General features: G+C 47.5%; 1 protein-coding gene across 2 annotated transcripts in view; it reads left to right on the top strand.

The window, feature by feature from the left end:
- Positions 1-14,075, top strand: part of plxna4 (plexin A4) — a 113,321-nt gene that overhangs the window by 89,487 nt on the left and 9,759 nt on the right. For both annotated transcript variants that reach the window (XM_088284347.1, XM_088284337.1), the window contains 17 exons: positions 1,633-1,833; positions 2,270-2,366; positions 3,224-3,414; positions 5,186-5,337; positions 5,404-5,527; positions 5,609-5,745; positions 6,397-6,564; positions 6,670-6,763; positions 7,434-7,673; positions 7,746-7,892; positions 8,562-8,796; positions 8,873-9,015; positions 10,023-10,291; positions 11,953-12,019; positions 12,407-12,553; positions 12,642-12,801; positions 13,949-14,052. In XM_088284347.1, the coding sequence (XP_088140473.1) occupies positions 1,633-1,833; positions 2,270-2,366; positions 3,224-3,414; positions 5,186-5,337; positions 5,404-5,527; positions 5,609-5,745; positions 6,397-6,564; positions 6,670-6,763; positions 7,434-7,673; positions 7,746-7,892; positions 8,562-8,796; positions 8,873-9,015; positions 10,023-10,291; positions 11,953-12,019; positions 12,407-12,553; positions 12,642-12,801; positions 13,949-14,052 (2,676 nt within the window). The remainder of the gene's footprint in view (positions 1-1,632; positions 1,834-2,269; positions 2,367-3,223; positions 3,415-5,185; positions 5,338-5,403; positions 5,528-5,608; positions 5,746-6,396; positions 6,565-6,669; positions 6,764-7,433; positions 7,674-7,745; positions 7,893-8,561; positions 8,797-8,872; positions 9,016-10,022; positions 10,292-11,952; positions 12,020-12,406; positions 12,554-12,641; positions 12,802-13,948; positions 14,053-14,075) is intronic.

Genomic DNA, 14,075 nt, shown 5'->3' with positions numbered 1-14,075 from the left:
ATGATTCCAGTTTTTGTACTAAATTACTTTTTGTATACAATCATTCTAATCCTCCTTTTTTTTATTTAAAAGAATCTATAATAGTAAATAAATATAAATGAAAAATATCTATAATAGTAAATAAATATAAATAAATCATTATTATATATAATTTTTATACTCTATTACTTTTATTGCAAAATTGCACTCAAGTCCTGTAAGATCAATAAGGGTTATATTTGTATTTTTGGGGGCACTTATTTTGTCCAAGTAGTATAAATATTCATGACGAGAGAACCAAAGGTGCATTTAGAAGCGCTCCTCCTAGTTGCCACGGCAGCCGATGATGCGAGCACGGCTGCCTTGTGTTGTTTATCTCAAGGAGGCGCTCTGTCTGTCTGCCTGCAATTTGTCTTCTTTGTGACAAAGTGTTGCCTCTGGACACCTCGTCATCAGCATACGGCGCAATCAGCTGTGTCTTGTCGATTGAAGTCACACTCGTCTGCCTTCGCCTCCGTCGGGTGGATCGCATGCACGGCTGCCATTGTTCAAGTGTGTTAAGTGTATGTGTGTTCGCCCCACCACTTAAATTTCATTCTCCGAATGTAGGCAAATGAAACGCAAACACACCACCTCTCGCTCTGCGCGTGTGTGTCATTTATCTATAATGACTTTGTGAATAGTGTCACCCCCCCCCCCTCGCTGAGGAGCAATCCAGTCAGTCACTCAGGCAAACCCAATCAAGTGGCTTTTAATAAACTCCACACGAGCGTTATCGCCCGGTTGAACGTGCGCCGCCACGCTGGCTCGCCTTATCTGCTCCGCTACTTCTTCTTCTTCGCCCTTTTTGACATGCCCAAGCTTTTCCCGTCACTTATTTTTCTTCCTCGCTCTCGTTCACTTCTTCACTTCTCCCGCCTTAAAAATGCGTCAAAAGTTCTTGGCTGCCTTCAGTCTCGATCCTTCTTCACGTCCTGCCTTCTTATGCCTCCTTGATTCTGTCCTCTTCTTCAATGTTGACGAAGAGATCCACTCTAGCATTACCTCCGCTGATTTACGTCATTGTTTTTGCTTTTATTTTACCACCTAGGACAAGATTGAAGTTCCTGCCAGAGACCAATTTTTCCATTTTATTCTGCCCATTTCTTTCGATTTTTACCATCATGGTTTTCCTCAAAGTTGTCTTATTGTGGGGTAAGCCACAGTTCTACCAAGTTGGCAAATTGTAAAAACCAAGAACTGTCGAGTACCATACAACAAGAGGACTCCCATTCTGATGACATCGCTCTTGCATCTCGTCCACTTATTTTTACGGATGTCAATGGTACTACCATTTCTTGACATGGGAGAAAGAAAACTGTGAGACTCTTATGCCAATTTATTGTTGGGCGCTCCACGGTTCTTGGTTTCTGCAATTTCTTAGCTTGGGAGAAACAAATTGAATTCAAGAATTGTAGTGCATCTAACCTGGTCTCATGAAAACGCTCTTGGTACATTGTGTTTTTTGCTTTTTTTATTGAATTTATGTCTCCAAAAGACTTCCTTAAGTTGTTTGATACACAACAGTTGTTGGTTTCTACCAAATCTGAGCTCTGTAGTCCCATTGCAATGGTATGTAGGATCCACAGCGAATTTTGTCTCTGTCTCTTCCAGGAGTGTCCCCAGCTCCTGCCGGCCGAGCGCATCCTGGTCCCGGTGAACGTGGTGAAGCCCATCACTCTGCGAGCCAAGAACCTGCCCCAGCCTCAGTCGGGCCAGCGAGGCTACGAGTGCCTGCTGACCATCCAGGGCAATGAGCACCGCGTCCCCGCCCTGCGCTTCAATAGCTCCTCGGTGCAGTGTCAGAATACTTCGGTGAGCTCTGAGCAACCATCCTCTGTGTTACCACGGTACAACTCTTGAGTGTCGGCAGCAGATTAGCATGGGAAAGGCTTTGTGCCGCTCTTGTGTTTATAGAAAAGCATCTCCTCCTTATGCCTGTCCTCATCACTCTGACTACTTGTGTGTCTGTGGGATTAGTGTGCATAATCATCACACAATCCAAATATTGTACTTTGATTGAGCGTTGAAGGAGGGAAACTGTAATCTTGCCGAAAACGATGATTCTGTCACAAAAATAGTCTTTGAAACGTATTTGTGTTATTGCCTCTAGTGTGTGTACAGCCACCTGTTGCATGCGGATCGTGTCGCCGCTTGCGTTTTTTTTTTTTGTACGCGGGAGATAATGATGGCCACTTTCTCCCTCACGGCTCCCTGTTATTCCCTCCTACCCTGGTTGCCGTGGCGACAGTACTTCTATGACGGGATGGAGATGAGCAGCCTTCCCGTGGAGCTGACCGTCATCTGGAACGGCGACTTTAGCATCGACAACCCCGCCCACAACAAAGGTAAGCACGAACAGGCGTGCTCCTAATTTTGTTATTATTCAAACACATACGCATCTTATGTCAACATAGTTTTTTTTTGTTTTTTTTATAACCACACACACGTAGTAGGGCCACTCCTGCCCTCGGAGTTAGTCTCCATGGCAACAGGCGGGCGGTGTGCTGAGGTGCAGCAAGTCTCTTCTGATGTTTCTTCATTCAGTGGTTAACTTCCACACGTTTTTCCTCACCTTTCTTCATCTCTGTGGATACGTAATGCAGCATACGTTTTGAACCAACATGAAGAACCGGTTGGAATCTGACAAGAGAGGAGAGACTAAGCACACAAATGTCTTGAAGTAGGTGGTTTGAAAATAACCTCGGCTATAACCTCAGCTAATGAGCCACAAGCTGCTTCATCTTCTCCAAAGGCAAAGTTTTTATTATCTGATCACGAGTAGCCTGTTGTGGTTAAATGTCCAGTCCAGGAACCAAATGCGGTGTATTATACGACACCGGTGTGCTTTAAAAAGCAAACTGAGTTTGGCGTGATAGCTGCCAAGCAGCAGCAGTGGAAAAGGAGAAACATCATCTCCCAGGGCATCACGAGATGGACAGATCACACCTCCGACTAATCGCAATTAGGAGGAAAACGTCTGGCTTGTTGCCATGGTGATAGTATGTTAAACGTGCGGAGGCGTAAGGCACCACAGATAATGGTATAATGAGGCGAAGAAACTCTCCTGTTTGTTGTTCTCTGCCTATTTGCACTCATTTGTCACAGATTCAGACTTTGGATGAAAATCTGTTTGTAGTTCTTGTCTCCCTTTTTAATTACCCTCTTCTTCTTGTCTTACCTTTATCATGTGCATGGCGTGCAGTTCATCTGTACAAGTGCGACGCCCAGCGCGGGAGTTGCGGCCTGTGCCTGAAGGCGGACCCTCTGTTTGGATGTGTGTGGTGCAAAGGGGAGAACCGCTGTACGCTTAAACAGCACTGCCCGCATCCAGAGAACCAGTGGCTGGAACACAACGGCATCAACAGCAAGTGTACCCACCCGCGCATTACACATGTAAGTCTCAGCCCTGAATCCTTCTGCACTTCAATATATTTGGTGAAGAGTTCTGGAGGTCTGTACTTGGGTCCAAAACACTATGAAAAGTCCATCCATTCTTGTTCTATAAAACTTCCTCATTAGGGTCAAAGGTGAACTGGTGGCTCAATTAACTTTAATCCAGAGGCTAGGTACACCCTGGGTTGGTCACGCTCGTATTTACACCTCTGGACAATTTAGAGCAGGGATGTGCAACTGTTTGAGGAAGCAAGAGTACATGAAGAAAACGCACGCAAGCACGGGAAGACCATGGAAACTCTGAGCCAGAGCCGAGATTCAAAACCCAAACCTCAGAACTGTTAACCACTAATCTACGGTGCATCCCTTTTAAAGTTTACTGATACAAAAGAGTTCCAAGGGTTTGTTTGTTTCTGACGAATCAGCACACCAGTCTTATTGAAAACGACAAAAAGTGTCGTAGATTGCCATTGGCACACTCACAAGTCATGTCGGAAGTCGGAGGCTGCATGGTACATACAATATGTCATCTGGCTCCACAGAAGACACGAGGACCATATAGGGGGAGGACATGAGTAAAGACAGATGGAAGGATGTCCAGATGAAGGGGAGGAGAGAAAAGGGATGACGATCACTTGGCCATTGCTCGGTAATGTCCTCTGCCCGGTGTCCCAGAGGAGGCGGCTCTGATGAGGCAATGAGGGGAAAAGGCCGGAAGCAATCCCCTCCAAGCATGCTTGTGCGGAATGTCGGGTACAGCAAAAGGGGAGGCGGGCATGCCGGAATGGAAATGTAATCCCAGATTGATGTGTTGACCCGTGACCTCCGTGGAGATTTGGAGGAAGCGATGAAGCACAAACCTTTATTGCGGTATGAATCAGATTATGTCGCCACATCATTGACGGAATGAAGGGGTGGTCGGGATGAAACGGAGAAGCCAGACCGCTGATTGGAAGACAGTCAAGAGTCGAGTTGTAAAGACAGCATGAAAAGAAAAGCGATTCAGCCTTTGTCGTGTAACGTAACCTTCAATTATCTCGTCCCAACTTTAATTGATGCCTCGTTGACTCGCCTTCTTGACTCTCTCACTCTGCCTCGGTTTTGTGTTTGCCAATACGCGGTGGTCCGCCCGGCGCAAAGATAGACATCAGCGGAGGGGGGGCTTGTTAATCTGGGACGTGGAATGTGGTGAGGACGATTCCTCTCCCACAAAGCTGGAGCTCATTAGGATGCATGTGTGGGAGTTAGATGAGCCCGGAGCGAGAAGCTAAGTCACTAAGGCCCATCTATCTGTGCACATCGAAAGACGTTCAATGAAATTATATGGTGATTACCATTCTGATGGCACTCTCTTCTCGTGTCATGTAATGTGGATCACCAAAGCTGTCCCCTAACACAAAAAACGGAATCAAGGGCCCACAAACATCTCTTCATGAACACATCTAAACGCTTATTATATCTTAATCGTTTTAACTGCCACTCCTTTCTCTTCAAAGTTGTTGGCGCGGTTGTAAGGAAATTGAAGCGAAGTTGCCCCACTGGAGCGGCAAAGAGGAGAAGGCAAGAGGAAAAGAAACTTTCTCTACTACTCCTAAATGTTTCAACACTATAGACCGTGATACCGAACATGCGTGACTGAGAAGAGCAAGAACCAAATGCGCTTGCCAGTTGTCTTAGCACTATGACAGGAGATGAAGTGGAGGGTGACACGAGTGAAGCGTTTGTCAATGCAGCACATGGATGTGGACGGGTCTCTCGTTTCTGTTTCCAGATTACCCCTCTGCGAGGTCCCAGAGAAGGCGGCACACTTGTGACCATTCGCGGCGACAACCTCGGCTTGGAGTTCCGCGAGATCCAGGGCAATGTGAAGGTGGCAGAGGTCGAGTGCACGCCCATTCGGGATGGGTACATCCCGGCAGAACAGTAAGTGGGGTGCCTTATATGCTGTCTTTAGAAACGGCAGGTTTACAAGGAATGACGCGTCCACAGAATCGTGTGCGAGATGGGCCGTGCTGAGAAGAGTCAGTACACGGGGAATGTCAAGGTGTGCGTCGGCGTAGGCGAGTGCCGGCCGGAATTCACAGCCAAGTCATCCAAGTACTATTACTTTGTGGTAAGAGGTTTTTGCCGCTAAGTCTTTATTTCGTGCGGCAACATCATTCTTATTTTAACTGCTCGCAAATTGGCTTTACAGATTCCGAGGATCCACAGCATCAAGCCAAGCAGAGGGCCCGTCTCCGGGGGAACCGTGGTCAGCATCACAGGGAGCCACCTGGACGCCGGCAGCAACGTGTCCATCATGTTTAAGGACCAGCCGTGCACCTTCCTCAAGTTAGTCGTCCAACCACATGCGCCCCCTTGCTGACCGCCGCACTTCCACAGTCAATTAAAAACACACACTGCGCCATATAAAAGAGCCGCGCAGACAGTCCAGGGCCGCAAGAAATCAGATTATATTCAAGTCATTGGCAAAACGACCCGCCCCGGATTTACGATCTCCATAAATATCCTCCTAATGAGTTTCCGTTCTCCATCACCGCTTTCATGTCTTCTTCAATACAGCACCAAGCTCCTTTGGTAAGTTATGCTCTCATTTAGCTGATAAGGCTGGGTGTGCTTGAGGGCGTGTCTCTGCCATGATTGACAGTGCAGAGATGTGTGTCCTTAAAATCCACCTTCAACACTAAATATATATGAAAAAGAACACTGGATGATCATTAATTTGGAATCTCATGGTGCAAGAACATGGCCAACTACCACAAACATACAAATTAATATAGCACCCGCCTAACAATTAGGTAACAATAAGTTTAGTTTTAGTCTAGTGTACCCATGTCATGGAACTCCAACTTTTCCCAATGGGGGACCTAAAATATCAGTTTTCTAGAATCCCGCATACATTCAGTTCAAGGGTAGTTCGTTAATTTAAGCAACCGTGACCCTATAATGTGGCCTCATCACACGGTTTTTACTCCACCGCAGGCGTGACGGCCTGTGGCTAACATGCCGTACACACGCGTCACTGAACGGTTACGGAAACGTGCCAGTGTCTGTGAGCATCGACAAGGCCCAGCTCCAGAAGGACCTGCGCTTCGAGTACGTGGAGGACCCAACCATCACCAAAATAGAGCCCGAATGGAGCATCTACAGGTAAGGAGGAAATATAATTCTCGGGTATCTTCGCGTTCTTAATAACTGTAATTGTAACAACTCAGCTGAAACATGAGGATGCATGATTTTCTCTCTTTTTTGCAGTGGAAACACCCCTGTGACAGTGACAGGAACCAACCTGGATATCATCCAAACACCGCTAATCCGAGCCAAATACAACGATCACGAGGCACTCAATGTAAGTCGACTTGGACTGATTGTCTGGTGCCACGATGACGTAAATGGGTCAGTAGCAGGGCACAGTGAGCGGATTGAAATTAATAGAGGGTGATGAAATTTATCTCCATGCAGATGCAATGATATCCGCAGAGATTGTCCCTTATCAGAATCTTTGTAGCCTTTATTCACGCCATCCAAAGGTCTCTTTTGATTTGACTGACGATGAGACACCAAAAGGGGATGATAGTATCTACACGACATAATGATTTGGCCTTACAAATTTTTCAAAGTTGCATATTAGAGTTTGTCTACATCACCCTCACACAGCCTTTGTGGAGTCGTTCTCCAACATAGTCTCCCAAATAATGCAGTCAACTTTGAGCAAGGACACATGACAGGGACGTCTGGCAAACCTTTTCCAGATGTGTCCAGTGTGACGTTCAAGGACCCAATTAAAGCGACAGGCGCCGGTCGGAGCGGCTTCACGCTGAAGGTTATTGTTGCCGTCTGAACAATGTTTGCGCGAGGCCTTTTCTGGCTGCTGTCGTGACACTGACAGTTCCATACAGACATGTCAGACAAAGCAGTCCTGTTTTGAAAATTAGTTTCTTGAATCGCTGCAAGCCAAGGAGAAAGTCGAGTGCTCAAAAGGAAAGCATGTCAAGCCCTCACCATGTTGTCTCCTCCAGTTGTGCCAGGTTCTGAGCCCGACATCCATGCAGTGCCAGGCCCCTGAGCTTCCCATCAGCCTGGCCCAACAGCAGGAGGCGCCGGAGAGGCCCGACGAGTTTGGCTTCAAGCTGGACGACGTGCAGGCCGTCATGGCGCTTAACAACACCAACTTCATCTATTACCCCAATCCCGAGTTTGAGCCTCTCAGCCCGTCCGGTGTGCTGGAGCTTAAACCCGGATCGCCCATCATACTGAAGGTACATTCACACTCCAGATGTCATGTGCGTGTCTTCAGTGCATGAGAAGTTTTTTTCATTGCTTTCCTGCAGGGGCGGAACTTTTTGCCACCCACCAGCAGTGGAAACGGAAAGATGAACTACACCGTTCTCATCGGAGAGAAGCCCTGCATGTTGACCGTGTCCGATAGCCAGCTGCTGTGCGAGTCGCCCAACCTTACGGGTCGCCACAAAGTTCTCGTGAGTGACAGCAGTACAAATACATGCTGGGACAGACAAATGCTGCCTTCTGTGCATCTGCACACGCACTCCCAGACAGACTGATTGTCCGTGTGCTTGTCATTCCTGCCCACAAGACAAACAAATGGTCCGTCTGTGCGGATTTGGACCACGGGAAACTCAATTAGGACTCCATCTATGGCCACTTTGTTCCAAATGCTTCCTGCTGTTTCCACCTGGGCATGACTCCTATGAAACAATGCAAGAAGCAGAAGTATGAACACATTTGATTCAAATCAATATGTCCGTTTTGGACCAATTCAGAGGAATCATATGAAATAGTAGTTTGTATTTTATCTGGAATTTAGCCAAATTAAATCCAATAAACAATCTGAGATGATTCTGTTTATTCAATAGACAGGAGAAGAGGCAGCCAAACAGGCCAAAATCAGGAGGTGATGTCGAACAAGAGATTGACATTATAGCTCAGCATACTGTCCTGAAAGTACAGTCTGAGATGAATCTTCTTTTATTAGACAGGAGAAGCGGCAGTGAAACAGGCCGAAATCCTGAAAGCAGATCAGGAAACTTTTAAGTAACCATCTCGCACAGTAAACTGTCCTGGAAGTTCATTAAGTTGAACAAGTAACCATTATCGTCAGTCATAAGCCAATCCTGTTCTGTCCTCAGGCTCGCGTGGGCGGAATCGAGTTCTCACCCGGTGTGGTCCACATCACCTCAGACAGCCCGCTCAGCAGCACGGCAATCATTGGCATCGCGGCGGCCGGGGCCCTGCTGCTCCTCGCCATCGTCATGGTGCTCATCGCCTACAAGCGCAAGTCGCGCGAGAGCGACCTGACGCTCAAGCGGCTGCAGATGCAGATGGACAACCTGGAGTCGCGGGTGGCGCTGGAGTGCAAGGAGGGTACGAAACCCGTACACAGGGAGTCTATATCTCCACCCAACGACATTGTATCATGACACCCCTATTTTCCCGTTAGCTTTTGCAGAGCTGCAGACTGATATCCACGAGTTGACAAGCGACTTGGATGGCGCGGGGATCCCCTTCCTGGATTACAGGACGTACACCATGAGAGTCCTCTTCCCGGGAATTGAGGAACATCCCGTACTCAGAGACCTGGAGGTATGCTTAATTTTTGGCCTGTCTGGTATAGTTGTCCAGATTGACTTGGTGATTTTTGGTAACCCCCACCTTGCGAGTGCATCAACAGTATGGGACACCTTATTAAAAAAAATAAAATTAAAAGTCCGTCAGTCAGGTAGAAGTAAAAGAAAAATATCGTAATTTATCCCCGGCGGTGACATTGATTGACAGCCGTAATTGGGCGAGTCGTCTTGTTCCATTAAGGCGATGATTGACCCCCATTCCGCTGCCCTCAAGGTTGGCCACTTCGTCCCTTGATGAGAATTTGCCAGTAATAAGCAATATTAATTTGGCTTTAATTGGTATAAATGTCAAACGGCACGAAGAGGCGATGTGCGACGGCAGCCTAATGAAGGAAGCAGAAGGCTGCTCTTAGGTGTTTGACTCGCGCCTAATTGTTATTGATGTGTCGGCAGGGGTGACAGGAATAGACCAGGTGATGGAAAGGGTACAGTAATATTCCAGTTCGCCCGTGGAAACGTGCACATAGCGAGTTTGTGTGCTGATGAAAACACAAAGCAAGTTGACAGCTGCATGTTCTGCAGAGAGGCGTCGCGTCACCGCGAGGAAGACGTTGAAAGCCCAAACTCCGTAGGTGCTCGTTAGGAAAGGAAACATGGAGGTCTGAAGCTCACGCAGCAAGCACGGCGGTTGGGATAAACGGCGCGGGGACGCAGTGGGCTCGGCTTTGAAATGGCAGCACGGCGGCATCAAAGCCTCTAAACTCGCTCTCGAGAGGATCGACGATTTTTTTTTTTTCTACGCTGACGAATGCGTCAAAACTTAGAATCTCGCTCGAGAACTGGCCATACTGATGAGACTATTGATATTAGAATGGAATGAGGTTCCCCTGGCTGCTAAAATTTACCGCAATTTCCTCCTCCCAAAATATGACAGTTCCCCATGCTGCTCACGTTGGCGTGTACTGATCCCGTTGACCATAAACCAACAGTGAATGTTTTCGTAATTTTCTTCCAACGTCGCAGGTGCCAGGCTACCGACAGGAGCAAGTGGAGAAGGGCCTGAAGCTGTTCGGCCAGCTGATCAACAACAAGGTCTACCTCCTGTGCTTCATCCGCACGCTGGAAGCCCAGCGGGGCTTCTCCATGCGCGACCGCGGCAACGTGGCCTCGCTTATCATGACGGTGCTGCAGAGCAAGCTGGAGTACGCCACCGATGTGCTCAAGCACCTTCTGTCCGACCTCATCGACCGCAACCTGGAGAGCAAGAACCACCCCAAGCTTTTGCTCCGCAGGTAGGACCAGGTGAACTGGGAAAAAAAAAAGCCTGCACTGTTTCTTCTTGTGAATTTATTCCTTCGCGCTGTCTGCATGACTTTGGTCACCATCTTTATTTCTGCCACTCTCCCCGTCCCTGCTCGCTTGATTGCTAAATCAATGCTTAAAGTGTGCGAACAGCGTATATCTGGCACAGCATCTGAGCATGGCTACCCACTGATTCTTCGGCCAAGAAGTGTGTGCATGTGTGCACACACACAGACACACGCATACACACACAAACGCACACATCGTTCCATCTGTCCCATCTCAACCTGCGCTGAAGTACAAGCACCAGGCAAGCTAACTAACGAGAGCCTTCCGCAACCATCTGTCGCAGTCTCTGCCGCAATCTCCTCTTCCTCCTCCTACTCTTCATCCCGCCATGCAGGCACACACACACGTCAGTTTAGTTCTGATTATTGTTTACTGTATGTTGACGACAGGTTTTTTTTCTATTTTTTTTTTGCTGCCTGAAGCTCCATTTTCACGATGAGCCAGGCTTCAAGGCGACATTCAAATGATCAAAGTTATCCTTGTCATGATTTAAAGAACAATGGAATTAAAAAAAAACAAAAAAACAATAGTAATCATACCTGAAATTGTAAAATTCACCCTCAAGAATACATTTTTCATTCTGACCTTGCTCACGACTGATCAAGCGTTTTAGAGCCCCCCGGAAGTCAGATTATCTTGAAACGATTAAAGGGTGAGGTTCTGCTCGCCATTCTGAAAGTACTCCCAAAGATGGAGAGAGAGAGAATGATTTTCCTTTCGTCCACCGTAATACCGCTTCCCCACCTTTCTCCACGCTCCTTTCAGGCCTTTGATAGACAAACGACGTGAGGAAATAGAGAGGATTTGGAGCCGTGTGTGATTACTGGACACATGAAAGAAAGGATCAAACGTGACCCGGGTGACCTTGTCGCAGGATGAGAAGAGAGGGGGGGAGGGGCCCAGCGGCGAGCGACGGAAAGCTAATCCCCCCCAGGTGTTGTGCCAGGCCGGCCCACTGGCATGGCGGGCCTCGGTGTGAAGCCCCTTCAAGTGGCTATGTGGGCGTCGAGAGGGCGGGTGGGCTGCAGGTGGTCGCCCAAACTCTCCGACAATGGAAGCTAATCCTGAAATATTGATGCCTTTAAATGCACCCGTAGTCCCCTGCTGCCGGCCACACAAAAAAAAAAAAAAAAAAAGGTTATCCGATCCTCGTATGTGCCCTCGCCAGCGCCACTGATGTTTTTATGCATGCATCAGTCATTCATTCACACGGGATCAGTCACACAGGGTCGACACACACAGTCGGCGCACGGATGCCAGGCGCTGAAGCAGACACGTATTCATTTGCTTTCCATTGTGCACGGGTAGAGTGTCAGTCCAGTGAGGAGGAAAAAAAAAAAGAAAAAGAAAGGTTTGATAATGAGGCCAGTGTTCCTACTGGGAGCACATCAATCCGGCAGGATCAAATCAAGCCTTTTAATTGCTTTGCATCGCATTCAAATCCCCGACACAAGGATTTTTTTTCCCCCCCGTTTTGTGTCGCCGCAGTTATGTTTGTGTAACCAATAGGCATCGCAACGATGTTGATGCTGAATATTGATGAGGGGATACATCGTTTATTATGTGTTGCGTCTCTCCGCAGGACCGAGTCTGTGGCGGAGAAAATGCTGACCAACTGGTTCACCTTTCTTCTTTACAAGTTTCTCAAGGTAACGGAGAGGACTTGGAATCATCAGTTTTTGTTTTTGTCAAGTGCCTGCTTTCAAAGGGACGTTATATCCATTTCCTCAAACACTTACATCCAGCTCATGATTCGAAGTCATCAATGGAGTCAGGCGAAATTCCAGTCTATCGATGCACCATCACGGGAAAAACTGCGACCCTGTGACAAGTCTCGAGGTTTAACTGAACCAAAAAAACATGGCTCGATTGTCAAAGACGAGATTTAATATATAAATGTAAATTGGAATCGCAGCAAAACTCGTGGCCTTACTCTCTCAAGTCTCCACACGGCCTGACAGCCTTCAATGAACGATACTGTTTAAAGTTTCTCACCACTGGCGAAACGAATCTGACCCCCCGCCATCTCTGTGCAGGAGTGTGCGGGCGAGCCGCTCTTCTCGCTCTTCTGCGCCATCAAGCAGCAGATGGAGAAGGGTCCCATTGACTCCATCACTGGAGAGGCCCGGTACTCTCTAAGCGAGGACAAGCTCATCAGACAACAAATCGACTACAAGACCCTGGTGAGGATGAGGAAGGGATCACCAAAACCTGAATGCAACAGTTTAGTTCTGTTAATTTTTAGTTCATATTCTGTCCTCGCGACGTCAGGTGGTGAACTGCATCCACCCGGAGAACGAGAAGAGCCCGGAGATCCAAGTGAAGGCACTCAACTGTGACACCATCAGTCAGGTGAAGGAGAAGATCCTGGATGCCATTTACAAGAACGTGCCGCATTCGCACCGCCTCAAAGCCGCCGACATGGACCTAGGTACGACTACCATCTCCTTCCACTCACAGGACTGAGAATCGATCGTTAAATCCAAAGTCTATACTTTTTCAGTGACTTCCAATCTATCAGTCAACACAGGATAAATCAATGGAGATATTGTGTTTCATATTTTCTTAAGGATTTTTTGTCATTTTCTCTGCCAACTGGTAATGTGTTCCTCGTCGTATTTCTAACCAGCCTGTATCTTGTAAGAGAGGCCGTGTGCATCCCGTTGGGAATGAGAACTACTCTTAGGTGCGAAGATTGCTTTAGCTCCTTTTTTCAAGGACACTCTCGGACCAAATTGTTTTACAGATCCCCCTTTGGGCCTGTAGAACACAGAGGAGCTTGTCTGTGGGAGAAGTGGTCTATGGCTTTACATGACTGTTGGATTGCGTCTGGTGGAGCAAATGTCGCCCTAGTATAGTTGACGATACCGTAGTCAACATAATCACTAAAAAGTCCTTGTTTACCTTTCCGAAACAGAGTAACACATATGCACACACTGTGATTGCGAGTCCTGATAAGGATAATGGGATTGTGGAGGAGTCCCTCCGGAGACAGGTTTGTCCTGAGTGTTGTTTTCTGACTGCCTTATTTTATTTTTTTGTTTTTTGTTTTCATTCTTCCACTCTTGCAGTCCCCAGCAGGGCCAAGAACAAAGACGATTCAGTTAGCGAGTGTGTGTTTGTGTGTAGGTGTGTGTGTGTGTGTGTGTGTCCTCACATGCAAACTGCAGAATAAGACACTTTCCCAGAAGTCAACTTGACTGTGTGCGAGTCTGTAATACGACGACACGCACATTTAACACTCCTGAGTCCATATGTGAATTGGCGGAATCCCACTTTGGAGTTTATTCTTTGATCTGTTCCTCATCTATCCCACGTCTGGTTCACTGGGACTTGACAGTTGACAGGTGCTCATTTCCATCTTGATAGGAAGATCTTGTGTGTAGATTTAAAATGAAATAATCACAACAACAGGACAGTCTGATGTTTCCGCTCAATCCTCCATAGACAGACCTCCGTGATCGGCGCTTCATTTCGTTCCCCGGCATGATTGGACTGGGGGACGAGGGGTTTATCTTGCCCACCTGTTGACCGACTGAGTGAATTTTTTTTTCTCATCCGTCATCGTGGATTTTCAGAGTGGCGTCAAGGCCGAGGCCAGCGTGTGATCCTGCAGGACGAGGACGTCACCACCAAGATCGAAGGCGACTGGAAGAGACTCAACATGCTGGCCCACTATCAGGTAACTCCCCCCATTGTGACTCC

The sequence above is a fragment of the Idiotropiscis lumnitzeri genome, chromosome 2 (assembly GCF_059441095.1).
Source record: "Idiotropiscis lumnitzeri isolate Australia: NSW breed Sydney's pygmy pipehorse chromosome 2, RoL_Ilum_1.0, whole genome shotgun sequence".
Lineage (NCBI taxonomy): Eukaryota > Metazoa > Chordata > Actinopteri > Syngnathiformes > Syngnathidae > Idiotropiscis > Idiotropiscis lumnitzeri.
This window is presented reverse-complemented; position numbering and strand designations above follow the sequence as displayed.